Raw genomic sequence first — 15362 nt, 5'->3', positions numbered from 1 at the left:
ACTAATTCAGTGTCTTGTAGGCCTGTTGGTTATGTTGGCCATCCCTCAGTTAGGCTGGTTTTGGACATCCCAACATGCATGTGTCCATCAATGATTGAAAAAGAAAGTGTGTGTGTTTGTACCTGCCAAAATTTTTTTTTCTTGGGCTTCATTGAGGTTGCACCCCTCTGTCAATGATCATATTTTCTTCTTCTTCTTCTTCTTCTTTTTCTTTTTCTTTTTCTTTTTCTTTTTCTTTTTCTTTTTCTTTTTCTTTTTCTTTTTCTTTTTCTTCTTCTTTTTCTTCTTCAAAATTGGTAAGAGGGAATTATAACATGCTTGTCACCTTTTTTCTTTTTCTTTCTATATATTTTTATTTTTTTTATGTTATTATTTTGAGAACTGCTTCAGGAAGGATAGTGCCAAGTAAATTCAGACCACTTAAGAAGGGGCAATTCATGGAGGATGCTTCTGCTTAGTCTCTTCAAAGACTGCACCTATTCTCTGTTGCCCTTTGATTATTGGCTATTTATCAGATGCAATTTCTTTACAGGACACCTGGAGATTACAAAGCTGCTGATTTCTCGGGGAGCTGATGCTATGTCAAAGGATAAAAACGGTTACACACCCCTCCACACAGCTGCTTCAACTGGGAGGATTGACATTGTGAAGTATTTACTGAAATTAGGTGTTGAGGTAAGTTGATAGATTTTGTACATTTTTGCTTCTGTTAATAGCGTTTTAGATCTTGGGTTGGGGGGGGGGGGGGGGGGGGATTTTTTGTTTATTTGTCATTTTAAAGGATAAGTTCACCTTTTGGGAAAAATAAATGCACAAATTTTGCAGGAGGAAAAAAATTTGCATTTATTAATTGTTTCCCATAAGGAGCCTGGAAGGCATTGCACCCAAGACCAGTGGGTCAGGGGCAGGGCTGTGGAGTCGGTAGATAAATGTTCCGACTCCTCAGTTTTCTGTACCTCCGACTCCGACTCCTCTGTATTAATATGCGAATGTATTTTATACATTCCTTGAGGGAAAGAAACGCAACCTACCACAGGACTACTGGATGGGAAGCCAACAGTCTACTGTATTGCACAGTTTAAGCAAAAGACAATATAGTGAAGCACATGAAAAGCATGCTTCTTCTTGGTCACTTAACGTGTTCGTTTTCCGGTTACGTGAGGCACTGCATGCATTGGTCTTTATTCTTACAGTAGAGAAGTCATTAATTATAACTTTTTGTGAATTGGGACATTTAAACTTGCTTTTTTTTTTTTTAATTCCAATCTAAATTTAGTAGGAGTAGGAGTCGGAGTCGGTGCATTGTTTGCCGACTCCGACTCCAGGTACCCAAAATTTCCCCCGACTCCTCGACTCCGACTCCACAGCCCTGGTCAGGGGTGCAATTTCAAATTCGGACTCCTGCAGACAAGCCGTGCAGCTTTCAACCCGTACCTTCATATGGGCTGATTGTTTACAAGCTACAGGGCTTGTGAATCAACTATGAGACCGCTCATCCGCGACCTCGAAGTTCATGCAGATCTACAAACTATCGGCTGCATTGTCTGACAGATGCTGTAGTTCGTGCATTCACAAGAGTCTGCAATTTAATGATGCTGCAATGTGGGTGGAGTCTTGCACAGCCACACTGCTTTTGACTTGTGACAGTCGGCGCTGTCAGGGATGAAGGCATCATTTTGTAGTATTGATACACCCCAGCACTTTAATACATTTTGGTGCTGCCAGGGTGATCAAGGGAACTGGCTGTCACAGCTGGAACGTGTTACATGTTCCACCCTAAATGCTGGTGGGACATGTAATGTGTTCCAGAAGGTGAACTTAAGACTGACATTTACAAACCAATCCAATAAAGTGAGATTAAAGCCATTTTGTTATGCGTTGCATATAGTATGACTTGCATGTTCTTGCTCTCTTTAAAAAGGTCTCTTCTCGCACTGCTATCTGGGCTCCATTCCCAAGAGGCAACACTGTTGTGGGAACTGCTGACCGTCACTGCTGAGGAGGAAAGGTTTAGTTTTTGGCTCCGTGTCCTTTTCGCTCTGCCTGTGTGTGTGCAGTGCTGAAAACAGCTGCACAAAAGATTATAGCTCTAAACAGGAGTGCATACAAACTTGAGACTTCAGTGGAACTCCATAGGTCCCATCAAGCACAGGGAGAATATGCATAACTAAAGTTGACCAGTGCAGCCAGGACATTTTTAGTGGAGCAAGAAAAGAGAGGATACTTCCTTTTTAAAAAAAAAAAATTGAGCGTGCTAGTAATACTTTAAGCATCTCATAAGCAATAAAAAAAAAAACTGGCTTCATTGTCTCTTTTTAAGTGCACTGATATTTGAGATGAAAATCATCTTAAAGAATAACCGGTAATATGTTTAATAATTAGCACACTTTACCTGAAAGTTTGGAAAACCTAGCACGTAAAGCTTGTACTTTGCAATTGCCTATAGATTTACATACCACTTTAGGCAGAGCTTTAAACTAAATTCAATGCTGCGGTTTAGGTAGGATTTTTTTTTTGCATAGTTGAATTGCTCCAGCTTGGACCTATGTACGTATGCATATCTAATACATGATTGAGCCCTGTGTAAGCTGCAAGTCACCAGTAATTGCTGCTACTACATTCATAGCGGTTTTCTGGGTCCAGTGCTGTGTGGCTGCCCTTCTGCATACTGTAATAGCCACAAGGGGTTGCTCACTCTGTAATGCCACCATTCAGAGATGGCCAGAGGAGGACATGAAATGTAACTTCCCTCTTAAGGTGAAGTTTCACTTTAAGCCTGTGTTGGTCTAGCTCAGTGGTTCTCAACCTTTTAGTGCTGTGACCCCTTGATACAATTTCCCAAGTTGTGGGGACCCCCAAAAGTAAAATTTTCGTAGAGTGCGTTGTCCGAAGCAAGAAAAGTAATTTGCACCCCTGACCCACCGAAATTTTGCACTCCCTGAGTCCCCTCTACTCGTACAGTATTTAAACCTCATATGGTACATTTTAGGATGTACCACGCTTTCTCTTTGTTCTGCTTTCTTTACCTTTTATCTCTCGCCATTCTAATTTCTTGCTTTTTTCCCCCATCCCTCTCTCTAGCTGTCTTTCTTGTTTTTTCTCTTATTCTTTCTCTCCCTTTTTTTTCTTCCACCCCCTCTTTTCCTCTCCCTTACATGTACTCTCTGTTTTTATTCCTTCTCTTACTCCTTGGTGGGGGGGGGGGGGTTGATGGAATGAGGGGTTGTGCTTGGGGGGGGGGGGGGGAGTTCTGATCAGCCAACTTAGGTGCTCTTGATTAAGGTCATCTGCTGATCTGAGAACTGTAGTGGGGACTTTTAATGGCAACCATAATCACTTTGTGGTGTCTCGTAGCAGTGACACCTATGCTGAAATCAGGAGATAGGGTCTCCTCCAGTTCCACCCACCTGACAATCCTCACCAGTCAGCGGACCTCTAGTCATTGCCCCCCAGCCATGCCGTGAACTGAATGGGCGGCTGGGAAAAGGCTGAGTGGGCGGCTGTGGGCTCCAGGAACAGCCCAGCTGGGTGGCCACAGGCTCCAGAGACAGCCCTGCTGGGCAGCTGCAGAAAGGCTGGGAGAGTGGTGCGCGCTTCAGGAACAGCCCAGGATTTGGTGACCCCTGGCAAATCATCATTTGACCCCCGAGGGGGTCCCGACCCCCAGGTTGAGAACCACTGGTCTAGCTGATCATTATACCTGGTCATAGCTGTGAGCCATTTGGGCTCCTCTGGAAGCTTGGCTGAAAAAACTCCCAGTTGACAATACCCACATCCTATCTTGTTAGAATGTAAAAACAGTTGGTTTCTTACTCCTTGTGAACCTACAAAACTTTTCGGGTAGGCTACCAGGGAAGCCCAAATAGCCTACAGGTATGACGATAACATTGATGAACGTTTTACATAGCTGTACATTTTAAAACAAACTGGAGTTTCTTGACTGCATAGGCTATTTTCTAGAAAAGGTGAAAACATTTAAAAAAGTGGTGAAATACTGAATAAGCAAGATTTTTATTAATGTATTTATTTTACAATAACCACCTTTTTTTTTTTCTTCAGATTGATGAGCCCAATTGCCACGGGAACACTGCCCTACACATTGCCTGTTACATGGGTCAGGATGCTGTGGCCAATGAACTAGTCAACTATGGCTCCAATGTCAACCAGCCCAATGAGAAAGGTTTTACCCCTTTGCATTTTGCTGCTGTTTCCACGAATGGGGCGCTGTGTCTGGAGCTGTTAGTAAACAATGGAGCTGATGTCAATTATCAGGTTGGTTTTGCTTACCCCCCACCCCATAGATTATTGCTTTTACCCATCTGAGGATCAGTTTTAGTTTATACTGTACAAAGAATGTTCCACGTATTTGTGTTGGCATCCATCATTAGATTTTCACAATAAAACTGACCTAGCTTTCAATATATCTTCTTCTAGCCTAGGCCATCTTTATGTAGAACAACAATCTTTTTTTTTTTTTCCCAGATCCTTGTAACAGTTGAGTCACATGACACCAGCAAGGGAAAATGGCTAATTGGGCCCAATTTGGACATTTTCATTTAGGGGTATACTCACTTTTGTTGCCAGCAGTTTAGACATTAATGGCGGTGTGTTGAGTTATTTTGAGGGGACAGCAAATTTACACTGTTATACAAGCTGTAAACTAACTACTTTACATTGAAGCAAAGTGTAATTTCTTCAATGTTGCCACATGAAAAGATGTATAATAAAATATTTACAAAAATTTGAGGTTTTTTTATTCTTGCCTAGGTGGATGCTGCATCGGCCCCCCGCTGCCTCTAAGGGCAAGAACTGAGTGATCCAACACCACTGATCACTCAGTTCTCCCCTCTGCGCACACACTCACTGGAGCGATGGGCTGAAGAGGGGGCGGGAACGGCTGGCCCATGCTCTCAGCGACTTGCAGAGAGGCTGAGCCAGGTGGCGGTCAAGGCTCCTGGGTGGATCCTGACCATATGGTCGGGATCCTTCCCCAGCCCGGACCGCTGTCGAGTGGAAACGAGTCACAGTAGTGCAGGATGAGAAAGCCACTGGTGTGTGAGGTTACTGGTGTGTGATTCATTTGAACTGTTTTATTCAATTACAAACTACCATTAAGGCCCTGTTCACATTGGGCTGTCTGTTTTGACGGACTCCGCTTGCTCAGCAGGGATCGCTCCACTGAGCTGGCAGATGAAAGCCCCATCTCTGCTCGCTGTGCAGGAACAGCGGACCTGTCAGAGCTCCACTCTCCTCTATGGGGGATCGGATGAAAATTGACCCCTTGCTGACATCCGTCGCTCCATAGACCTGCATGGAGCATCCGTTCAGGTCTGCTTAAAAAAACGATAGACGGACCTCAATGTGAAGGGGGCCTAAGTGATGGTTTTGCTGTCTTGGTTTTCTTAGAAAACCTAGTATAAACTATAATTTTACCTTTTTAACTTTATCCCTTGTGTTTGCAGAGTAAAGAAGGAAAGAGCCCTTTGCACATGGCTGCCATACATGGAAGGTTTACACGTTCCCAGATTCTAATTCAGAATGGTACGTTTCTTTTCCTTTACCCAGCCATCTGTTCTAATGTGACCATGCTTTTTTTTTTTTTAACAACGTTCTTACATGTTCTCTGCAGGTGGTGAAATTGACTGTGCTGATAAATATGGCAATACTCCTCTGCATGTTGCTGCTAGATATGGGCATGAGCTGCTAATTAGTACTTTGATGACAAATGGTGCTGACACTGCAAGGTGAGGTTTCACAAAGTATACAGACCATTTACTTTTTACAGTTGCAGGGTTGAGACAAACCATTTAACACTGAATGGGGGTGCTTAAAATGATCTGCTTCCGATTTTATGTAAAAATTGCAAAAGGAAAAAACGGATGTAGCTGTTTATAAAGTGTCAGCTGGGTTTCAACTTCAATGTGTTGGTGTATATGTAAATTTGCTAGTACATCTAACACCCCCTCCCCCCAGACTGACAATGCTGCTATCCAAAGGTATCCCTGTGCTCCTTTAGCCAGAGTGGGTGCACTTCAATACAGGAGGTGTGTTACTGGCTGGATTCACCAGGTGAAAACCGAGGTGGAAAAGCCTAAAACGAATGCAGCTGCCACATCTGATTGGCAAGCTGAAATATATTACATTTTGGGATTAATATCGCTGTAATATCAGCTTTCTAATCTGGCGTTGTTATTTTCTGAGGTGGACATTGATTACCTAAAAAGTCATCTGTCCACCTTCATGTGCACATTTTCTGTGTTTACCAAAGTGGGAATTTTTTTTTCTCTTTTAACGATGAATTGCACAACTTTTTTTTTTTTTTTTTACATTTTAACTGCTTGTTAAGAATATGTAAATAGTTGACTGTCCATAGCCTCGTCATAGTGGTATTTTTAAGAGTCTGGGTAGCTGCCGTCTGAGCAACATGTCACGTTAGCAGTTTGTAAAAAGGAATCTTTAGAAGAAAACAAACTGAACAGAGCTGGACATGTAATCAGGGTGCCTAATGAGATGGTCTTTTTTTTTTAACCAGATATTCACTATGTGGGGAGCCATGGTGCAAATAATATTCTGTCATTTATTCATTGGAGGGCACAGCATTCTCTTTTGGCTGTATGCCAAAAGGCTATAGGTAGTGGGGCAGTAATAAAAGTTGTCACTCGGAAGCTGTGCTAATTTTCTAGGCATTGTCTTGGTTTTCTGCATAGTGTCTGTAGGACGCTATTTTGGATAGCTTGCTTTTTTAAGTTTATTTTGTTTTTCTATGGTAATTTGTCATGTCTTATGGTCCGAACAGTGTTGTAGATAAAGGCAACACGTACTGAGGGAGTACAGAGGCACCCATTGTTCTCTCCTCGTGAAAAATGTTTTTTTCTGGCTTCATGATCTTGGAATGTGACCTTTTTTTGAATACTGGGTTCTACAATATGATGCTTTCCACACATTTGTGTATTGTTGGTTGTGGAGCACTTTCCAGGTCCAGAACTGTGGCACAGCCCCAGGTGTGACCCTGCCTCTGAAGACTTGGAGACCAAAGCTAGTCAGACTGAAATTCTCTGCCACTGCTTGTTTTCAATGCAATAAGTGTTAAGGCTGGAGGACCTAAGATGAATTGCATCCACTGGGTAGAGTGCCACCCTTTTCCATCATTCAGCTTGGAGAGGGCACCATCCTGCTGCGGTTCCTGCTTGTGAAACTGCATATGGATCTTTGGTCAGTTTCCATTACCCATGAACAGGGGTCTAGTCTTCTCCAACTGCTCGGGTTTGTGACTACTTGAGGCCTTGCTTAACATTGGGCCTTGTGTTCCCAGCTGAGCAGATGCAACATGTCTTCACTAGGACAACACAGAGAAGTCTCACTGCCCAAGGTGATCTAATCCCATACTCCCCTAGTGGATTATATGGGCTTTAACTTGGCATCTCTAGAAGAAACTGACACCTATAATCTTAACCCTGGGACATCTGTTATAGGGTTGTCATTGTTTTCCCTACCTCTGTGGAGTGAGGAATAAGGTCTTGCTCATTTACGTGTGTGTGTGTGTGTGTGTGTGTGTGTGTGTGAGCCGCCAGCCTTGATTGAGATCAGGCTCAGATAAGTGTAAGTGGGGCTGACAGGGGGATCTGCACACAGATATATATTTTTATCTTATAGGGGTTGAAAAACTCCCATTTTACTTACCTGAGCCCTTTCATCTCCTCCGCAGGGATGAGCTGTCTCTCCACGGGGTCCCGGCTCTTGACTGGCTATATTGATAGCAGCGCAGCCTTTGGCTCCTGTTGCTGTCAATCAAATCCAATGACACGGGGGGAGTCTGGCATTCCTGCCTGTGAACGCAAATGCTGGACTCCGGAGCGCGCCCCTGAAAGGTAACACTCTCGGGAGAGCGCTTCTCCTAGGGGGGTTATCTGAAGTGGGGAGGAGCCGCGAGAGCCGTCGAGGGACCCTAGAACAGGTGGATTGGGGCCACTCTGTGCAAAACGAGCTGCACTGTGGAGGTTAGTATGACATTTTTGTTATTACAAAAAAAAAGGTTCTTTACAATCACTTTAATGCATTCTCTGCATAAGGGTGAAAAAAACCTTCTGCCTTTTAACACCCAAGGGGGGGTGGCCTTTCCCTCCAATTACACTCTGCAGAGATCTGTGAGGAAAGCTAACTTCAGCTCCCTGCCCCCTGCATTTTGAATGGATGTATAAAAGAGAGGATTGCAGATAAAGACACTTATGTAGGTGCATTTGTTTTATCTCAGTGTATCGCCTGAGGCCAATCACTTCACTGGGTTTAGGTTATTTGAATATTAATTAAAGGTTAAACACTTGTTAGCCCTGCCAATATATATATATACGTGTGTGTGTGTGTATGTATGTGTAATATATAATATAAATCATAGTGTTGCATGCATCCTGTTCAAGTAGTCATTTTTAGGCTTTCTGACTTTTACAGACGTGGAGTTCATGGCATGTTCCCCCTGCACTTAGCTGTTCTTTATGGGTTCTCAGACTGTTGCCGTAAGCTACTTTCCTCAGGTAAGTGACTGTAAAGAAAAAAAAATGCAGTTTGTCACTGTTATGATTGATTTTTGCTTTTCTGAAATTAGTGTTGTCTTTTTAAACATGTAACCCTTTCTATGTGCCTATGTAGGGAAATGCAAAGGTTCCACTAATGCCCTCCTTCTGCACAGCATTTACTTAACTTTTATTGCTCTCACACAGCTTCTTTCAACCAGTACTATTAAGGAAGGCCTTCTGTGAGCTCTTAATGAAGCTCACACAGAGCGAGAAAGTTATGGATTCCTATTTTGCTTCTGTGTGAGCGTGCTTGGCTAATAACTAGGGGTGGTTGTTTGTGTTTTTTCTTCTTTCTTCTTCGACTAGCCATAATTTAAGTATTTATGGAGTGTTTTTTTTTTACATTCTATAACAGTTACACTTCCTTTTTTCAGGTCAGTTGTACAGTATAGTGGCCTCACTGAGCAATGAACATGTGCTTTCTGCCGGCTTTGATATCAACACACCTGACAACCTCGGGAGGACTTGTCTCCATGCTGCTGCTTCAGGAGGGTGAGCCACTCTTGGAATGTTACCCCAGCAACTTTATTAACTTTTATTGATATATGATATATTATGAATTCCTTAGTAATTGTTTACATAAACAGTACAGTTCTGTATGCCAGTGTTTCCCACACTTTTTAAATTATCTTAAAGGCACCATATTCTAAAATGTAAAAAAACAAAACGAATAGTGTTGCATAGTGCAGGCTCCACACGTAAAATTAATTTAAGTGTATTTTTTCTTGAAAATGTGGTTCTTGATAAGCTGCTGCGCAAATATTGTGCAATAAAAAAATTGCAACAGCCATTTTATGAACTTTTTATATTTTTCTAATAAAAAAAAGTTTTTGAGATTTTAAGTGATTTTGTAGCAAAAAATGAAAATTTTTCACATACATGAGAGAAATATCAGATTTTTTTGTGCAATTTTTGCACTACATCGATGGGAATGCTGATATATGCTGACTTATATAGGACTTCTTGTCCGTTAGCGGCCTGCTTGATCTGTGTCTCCCACTCTTCATTGAGCATTGCTTTGGGATGTCCCACCATGTAATAAGAAGGGGGGGACCTCTGTGTCCCGTGGTGTACGATAAGGAAAATAGGATTTTTTAATAACGGCTTACGTGTAAAAACCTTTTCTTGGAGTACACCATGGGACACAGAGGTCCCCCCCTTCTTATGGGAACCTTACTGCTTTTCTACAAAACTGCTACTGCTACTTCCCTTAGGGGAGGGGTTATATGGAGGGGAACTTGTCTTCATTGGTTGTACCAGTGTCCAATCACCTCTGGTGACCATACAACCCACTATGTAATGAATAGAGACTCTGTGTCCTGTGGTGTACTCCAAGAAAAGGATTTTACAGGTATTTTTTTTATCTTTTTTTTTTCTTTCTGACATTTTGGTGTTCTATCTTTCACTTGGATGGTATAGTTTGCAGCTGGAAAAAAAACGAAAGTTGTGTCTGTTTTCATTTCAGGCTGCAAAGCAACAAAAGGGGATATTTTTTATTTTAGTTCTTTGTTTTAAAAGGGAGTTATTCTTTTTTTTATACTTACTGTATCGACCTTCCTGTATTGAGGAGTTTATGTGCATAACATCACAGCTATACTTATTTTTTTTATCACCATCTCTTTTTTTCAGAAACGTTGAATGTCTTAATTTGTTGACTAGCAGTGGCGCAGATCTAACGAGACAAGATAAATTTGGAAGGTGAGCTTAATTTAACACATGGTTCTCATAAGTTAATGTAGATTTTCTTTATTATTAGGTAAACATTTTACGGTCCAACCAAACTGTTTGTAATTGCAGTTTTAAGGAAGCTACTGTTGTTGCTGGCCTCTTCTGAAATGGGGGGATAGTTAAAATATGTCATGATGGGAAAGTCAATATGTTGGTCCTGAATAAACACTGATTTGAGGGAAGATCTTCCATTGAAGGCACCTGTTCTAGTAACAGCTGTTTATGGGAAGATTTCTGTCAAACCCTCATTCTTTGGGTGAGGAATGGAAATTCCCCAATTGCACCTCTTCTGGCCCTTCTCAGAACTCTAGGCATCCGGGTCACAGTTTATCTATAAAAAACCTGGTTCTGGAGGACTCCTCTCTCTCCTTTCCAGCTCTCGGCAAACATCCCCAAGATAATTCAGATGCTCCAGGTGATTGGTTGGGCTATCAACTTCTAAAAAAATGTGTTTCTCTTTCGTTCATAGACGGACACAGCCTTCATTGACCTTAGGGTTATGCTTCTTCCTACCAGGAGATTTAGGCAGAATTCTACAGCACTTAAGGTGTTAAAAACTTTCCTTCATGCCGCTCCTCCCAGGGGGCGTGGCTCCCCCAGGCATAACCCACACCCTGCTTTAGCAGCCTCAGTTTGTTTTCTGCCTAACGGCAGGAGGTCAGGCTCTCTCTGGAGTTCCTGTACTCTGGAGTTTTTTTCTTGCGATTTTTTTTTCTCGCTTTTATTATTTTGTTCCTGCATTTTTGAATCCTGCGATTCTTCTATCAACAGCCGACTGGGTGACAGGCTGGGTCCTCGACCCTTGTAGTCCCCCCATGTTCGGCCTTCGAGCGTGTGCCGGCCCTCAGCTCAGCTTTGGGACGTCCACGACAGGCCCTGTTGCTCCAGGGGCGGCCGGGGAACTTCGGTTCTAGGGCACACATATGACCGGTCTCTATGGCTGTGTCACAGCGTGTCTGGCCGACAGCCATGCCGTTTACGGACGTTGGTTCTGTCTGGGATACCTCCAGCCAGGTAGTCGCAGGACGGGTAAGTAGTGGCCCCTTACTCAGGTAAGTGGTCTGGCTGGTGTTTTCCCTGGGGAGGTCGACTGAGGGTCCGCCCTGCTTTCCTCTCTCCCCTTCCTCTCCCTCCTTCCTTCCCCTGACTGGGTAGTGGCTGTGAAGGGGGGCCTCCTGGGTTTTATTTATTACCACCGGGGCCCGTGTGTTGTTGGGGGACTGTGTTGTTACTCTGGGGGGTGCTGCTGTGTGCTGCTGTGTTCTATGAGTTGTTTTTTACCTCAGATGGTGGCCATCTTGGAAATCTCCTTGGTAACGCTGTGATTCTTCCCTGAGGTAACAAAGCACAGCCAGTGCTGCTGTGTTCTATGAGGTAATTTTTACCTCAGACAGTGGCCATCTTGGAGATCTCCTTGGTAACGCTGTGATTCTTCCCTGAGGTAACAAAGCACAGCCAGTGCTGCTGTGTTCTATGAGGTAATTTTTACCTCAGACAGTGGCCATCTTGGAGATCTCCTTGGTAACGCTGACAGACACAGCACAGCCTCTGGTATCTTGTACAGTTTTAGTGCTGTAACAGTTTTTAGTGCTGTGAAACGCTGTGAATCTTCTTTGAGGATGACACAAATCACAGCCAGCACATCAGAGCACACCTCAGGTTTTCAGCTCCCTCTGCAGCTGGGTGGGGTGGTGAATACCAGGGGCCCCCATGCTCTGCAATAGCAGCAAGGAGGTGACCAGTGGTTTTTTTTTGTCCTGCCTTGCAGGGTGGGTGACTCAGCGCTGACACTATGGAACCTGAGCCAGGTCTCCCTCTCAAGCTTTGCCTGAGTTAACCCTTAATGCCCCTTCCCCTGCCACATCTGTTATGTTGGCTGTCCTGGGTTTCTTGCCAGGTTTGAAGCAGCTGGTGCCCGGATGGGGGGTAAAAAAGCGCCCCCTCCTCGAGCCTGCTTCTGGGGATGACACAGAATCGCTGTTTTTTTCTGGTTCTGTTATGTCAGAGGCTGCGGGTTTAACCCTTATGGATAGTGAGGATGACTCTGCTGCAGTCAGTTGCTGGCAAGAATTTGTTGGAGCTCTTGTTTCTGCGGTGCGTGAGACTCTAAAAATTGAGGATGTGGCGGAGACACCTCCGTGTCAGTACCAGCAGACTACCACGCACCGCTGAAGTGTTTCCTTGTGTTCCTTATTTGGACAATATGTTATACAAGGAATGGGATGCACCGCAAAAAGTTTGTCAAAAAACTTTGCAACCTGTTACCCCCTTGAGGGGGGCTTTAAAAATAAATAAATAAATAAATAAATAAAGTAAGTCTCTCCTCCGCCAGTGGATCCCCCCTGTGTCCAGACTGCGCATGGCCACCACGTTGCCTGTGGAAGGGGCTCCTGCATTTCAGGATCCCGCTGATAGGAGAGTGGAGGCCGTGGCCCGCTCCCTATACACGGTGGTGGGTTCGGCGGTGAGGCCGGCTCTGGCCGGGGCCCTGGTCAGGCCCCGACTTAAAGGCGAAGCTCCTGCTGCAGGAGCTGGAAGAAGGACCTCTAAGGTGGCCTTGGTGATGGCCGTTAAGGGTGAACGGTCCTTTTGGGTCTTCCCTGACTGGCATCATTGAGGATGCCACGGGTGGTAAGCGCATGCTGTTTGCCACAGTCTGGGAAGGGCTAGGGACCTCGCCCTGTACAAGGACCCTCCTTGCCTACCTCCGAGCGTTTTTTCGCTCGCCCTGTGCGGTGGGGGTAGGTCTACATGGTGCTTGAATCCCCGCTGCGGGGTAGCAGCGCGCCTGATACCGCATGCCTAACAAGTCTGCGGACATACCTGCTTCCGCCTGAAGGTCTGCTCCCGCCCGTGTCTCGGGTGGGAGACTGGCTTCGCATTGCGAAGTGTTTTCCTTGGGGTACAAGATTGAGTTTCTCTCTTGTCTGCCAAACAGGTTTTTTCCCTCCGGCTTCTGGCCTCCTCCGGTTCGCCGGTTGACTCCGTCAGGGGCTGTCCAGGATCTTCTGGTCAGGGGAGTGATTGTGCCAGTTCCCTCGTTGGAACGGTCTCTGGGTTTTACTCCATTCTGTTTGTGTCCCCACGGAGGATGGGGCCCGGTCGATCCTGGGCCTCAAGTCCCTCGTTTTGTTTTGTCAAGGTGGTGTCGATTCGCTTGGTAATAGCGGCACTTCATCAGGGGGATTTTCTGGCATCCTTGGATGTCATGAACATGTACCTGCATATCCTCAAACCACCGGAGATTCTGTGCTTTGCGGTTGGGGGGGGGCCATTTTCAATGGTGTCCTTCCCATTCAGCGGGTTTTCGCCAAGGTGCTCGTCCCGATACTGGCCCGGCTGTGACAGCGGGGGTTTGTTATCATGGGATGTCTGGACGACATTCTCCTACGAGCTTCTTCGAGCTCTGCATTGGTGGAGCCGTGTCTATCACGTGTCAGGCTCTCCGAGTGTTCGGCTGGTTTCTGGATTGTCCTGAAATCGGGGTTGATTCCGTCTCAGGGACTGGAATACCTGGGACTAGTCCTGGATTCCGCCGGGGCGGGAGTGTTTTTCTCCTAGCGGAAAAACTTCAGACTCTGATATTTGCTGTGCAGTAGTTGCAGACCCAGCAGCGGTCATCTCTGCGATTCTGCAGGAAGGTTCTGGGTCAGTTGGTAGCCTCTTTCGAGGCGGTTCCGTATGCCCAATTCCACGCCAGGGTACTACGGAGGGAACTGCTGTCACGATGGGACTAGCTTCCGTCATCTCTGGATTACCAGATTCAGTTGAGTCATCTGATCATGTCTCCCCTGGTGTGGTGGCTGGCGTTTCCGGTGCTTCGGGCCGGAAAGTCATTTTTCTGCAGGCCACTAGACAGTGGTCACGACGGATGCCAGCCTCTCCGGTTGGGGAGGGGCGCTTGGGGCACCCAGTCAGCCCAGGGGCACTGGACTCAGGTGGAGTCCTGCCTACTGATCAACGTTCTGGAGCTCCGAGCAATCAAGCTTTGCCTGGACAGGTGGTCCCTGGATCTTCAGGGCCGACCGGTCAGGATCCTGTCCGATAACACCACGTCCGTGGCGTAGGTTGATCATCAGGGAGGCACACGGAGTTCTGTTGCAGCGACGGGGGTCGCGAGCATCCTTTCGGTGGGCCGAAGGGTCCGTTCCGGCTCTATCGGCTGGGTACATTCCGGGAATACGGAATTGGCTAGCCGACTACCTAAGTCGCACTGCACTGGGCCAAGGAGAGTGGTCTCTCCACCCGCAGGTGTTTTTCGGGGTCTGTGCCGAAAGTGGGGCACTCCGGACGTGGACCTTCTAGCGTCCCGTCTCTATCGGTAGGTGCCACGGTTCGTGGCCAGGTTTAAGGACCCGTGGGCGGACGCGTCAGGCGCGTTGGTGGCTCCTTGGGGTCGCTGTCGCCTACTTTACACCTTCCCTCCTCGGAAGCTTCTTCCTCGCCTGCTGCGCAGAGTAGAAGCTGTAGGGATTTTATCGGTCCTGATTGCCCCAGATTGGCCGCGTCGCTTCTGGTACACGGACCAGGTGCGTCTGCTGGCAGACGCCCCCTAGCGTCTTCCCCTGGGAATTGATTTTCTGTTACAGGGTCCGATCTTCCACCCTGTTAAAAGCCAGGGGCTTAAGGACCAAGGCCTATTGGGCTTGGTGGTCTCTACCGTGCTGCCTGCACGGAAGGCTACCTCACGTAGGTTTTTTCCTCATACATGGAAGGCCTACTTCTCTGTGTGTGGGGAGATGAACTGGCACTCTCGTACATGCGTTGTGTACAGGATTCTGCTGTCTTTGCAGCAGGGAGTGGTTCAGGCTCTCGCCTTACGTACGGTTAGGAGCCAGATTTCTGCTCTGGCTGTTTTTACTTGCAGCGACCCTTGGCATCGCACTCCTGGGTGCGTGCGTTGGGTCAGGGGGTCTGGTCTGGCAGGTGGCCCCTCCGGTGCGCCCTCCATTACCCCCATGGGACTTGAATTTAGTCCTTTCAGTGCTTCGGGATGCTCCCTTTGAGGACATTCGGGAGGTTTTTTGTTTATTGTCACAAAAGGTGATTTTATTTCTGGTAGCA

The 15362-nt window shown here is 45.9% G+C and overlaps 1 protein-coding gene across 4 annotated transcripts in view; it reads left to right on the top strand.

The window, feature by feature from the left end:
* The window catches only part of ANKRD52 (ankyrin repeat domain 52), a 97175-nt gene that overhangs the window by 33027 nt on the left and 48786 nt on the right, over nucleotides 1-15362 (top strand). For all 4 annotated transcript variants that reach the window (XM_040341123.1, XM_040341122.1, XM_040341121.1 and 1 more), the window contains exons 7-13: nucleotides 533-675; nucleotides 4060-4272; nucleotides 5463-5541; nucleotides 5630-5744; nucleotides 8446-8528; nucleotides 8945-9062; nucleotides 10200-10268. In XM_040341123.1, the coding sequence (XP_040197057.1) occupies nucleotides 533-675; nucleotides 4060-4272; nucleotides 5463-5541; nucleotides 5630-5744; nucleotides 8446-8528; nucleotides 8945-9062; nucleotides 10200-10268 (820 nt within the window). The remainder of the gene's footprint in view (nucleotides 1-532; nucleotides 676-4059; nucleotides 4273-5462; nucleotides 5542-5629; nucleotides 5745-8445; nucleotides 8529-8944; nucleotides 9063-10199; nucleotides 10269-15362) is intronic.

The sequence above is a fragment of the Rana temporaria genome, chromosome 2 (genome assembly GCF_905171775.1).
Source record: "Rana temporaria chromosome 2, aRanTem1.1, whole genome shotgun sequence".
Taxonomy (NCBI): domain Eukaryota; kingdom Metazoa; phylum Chordata; class Amphibia; order Anura; family Ranidae; genus Rana; species Rana temporaria.
This window is presented reverse-complemented; position numbering and strand designations above follow the sequence as displayed.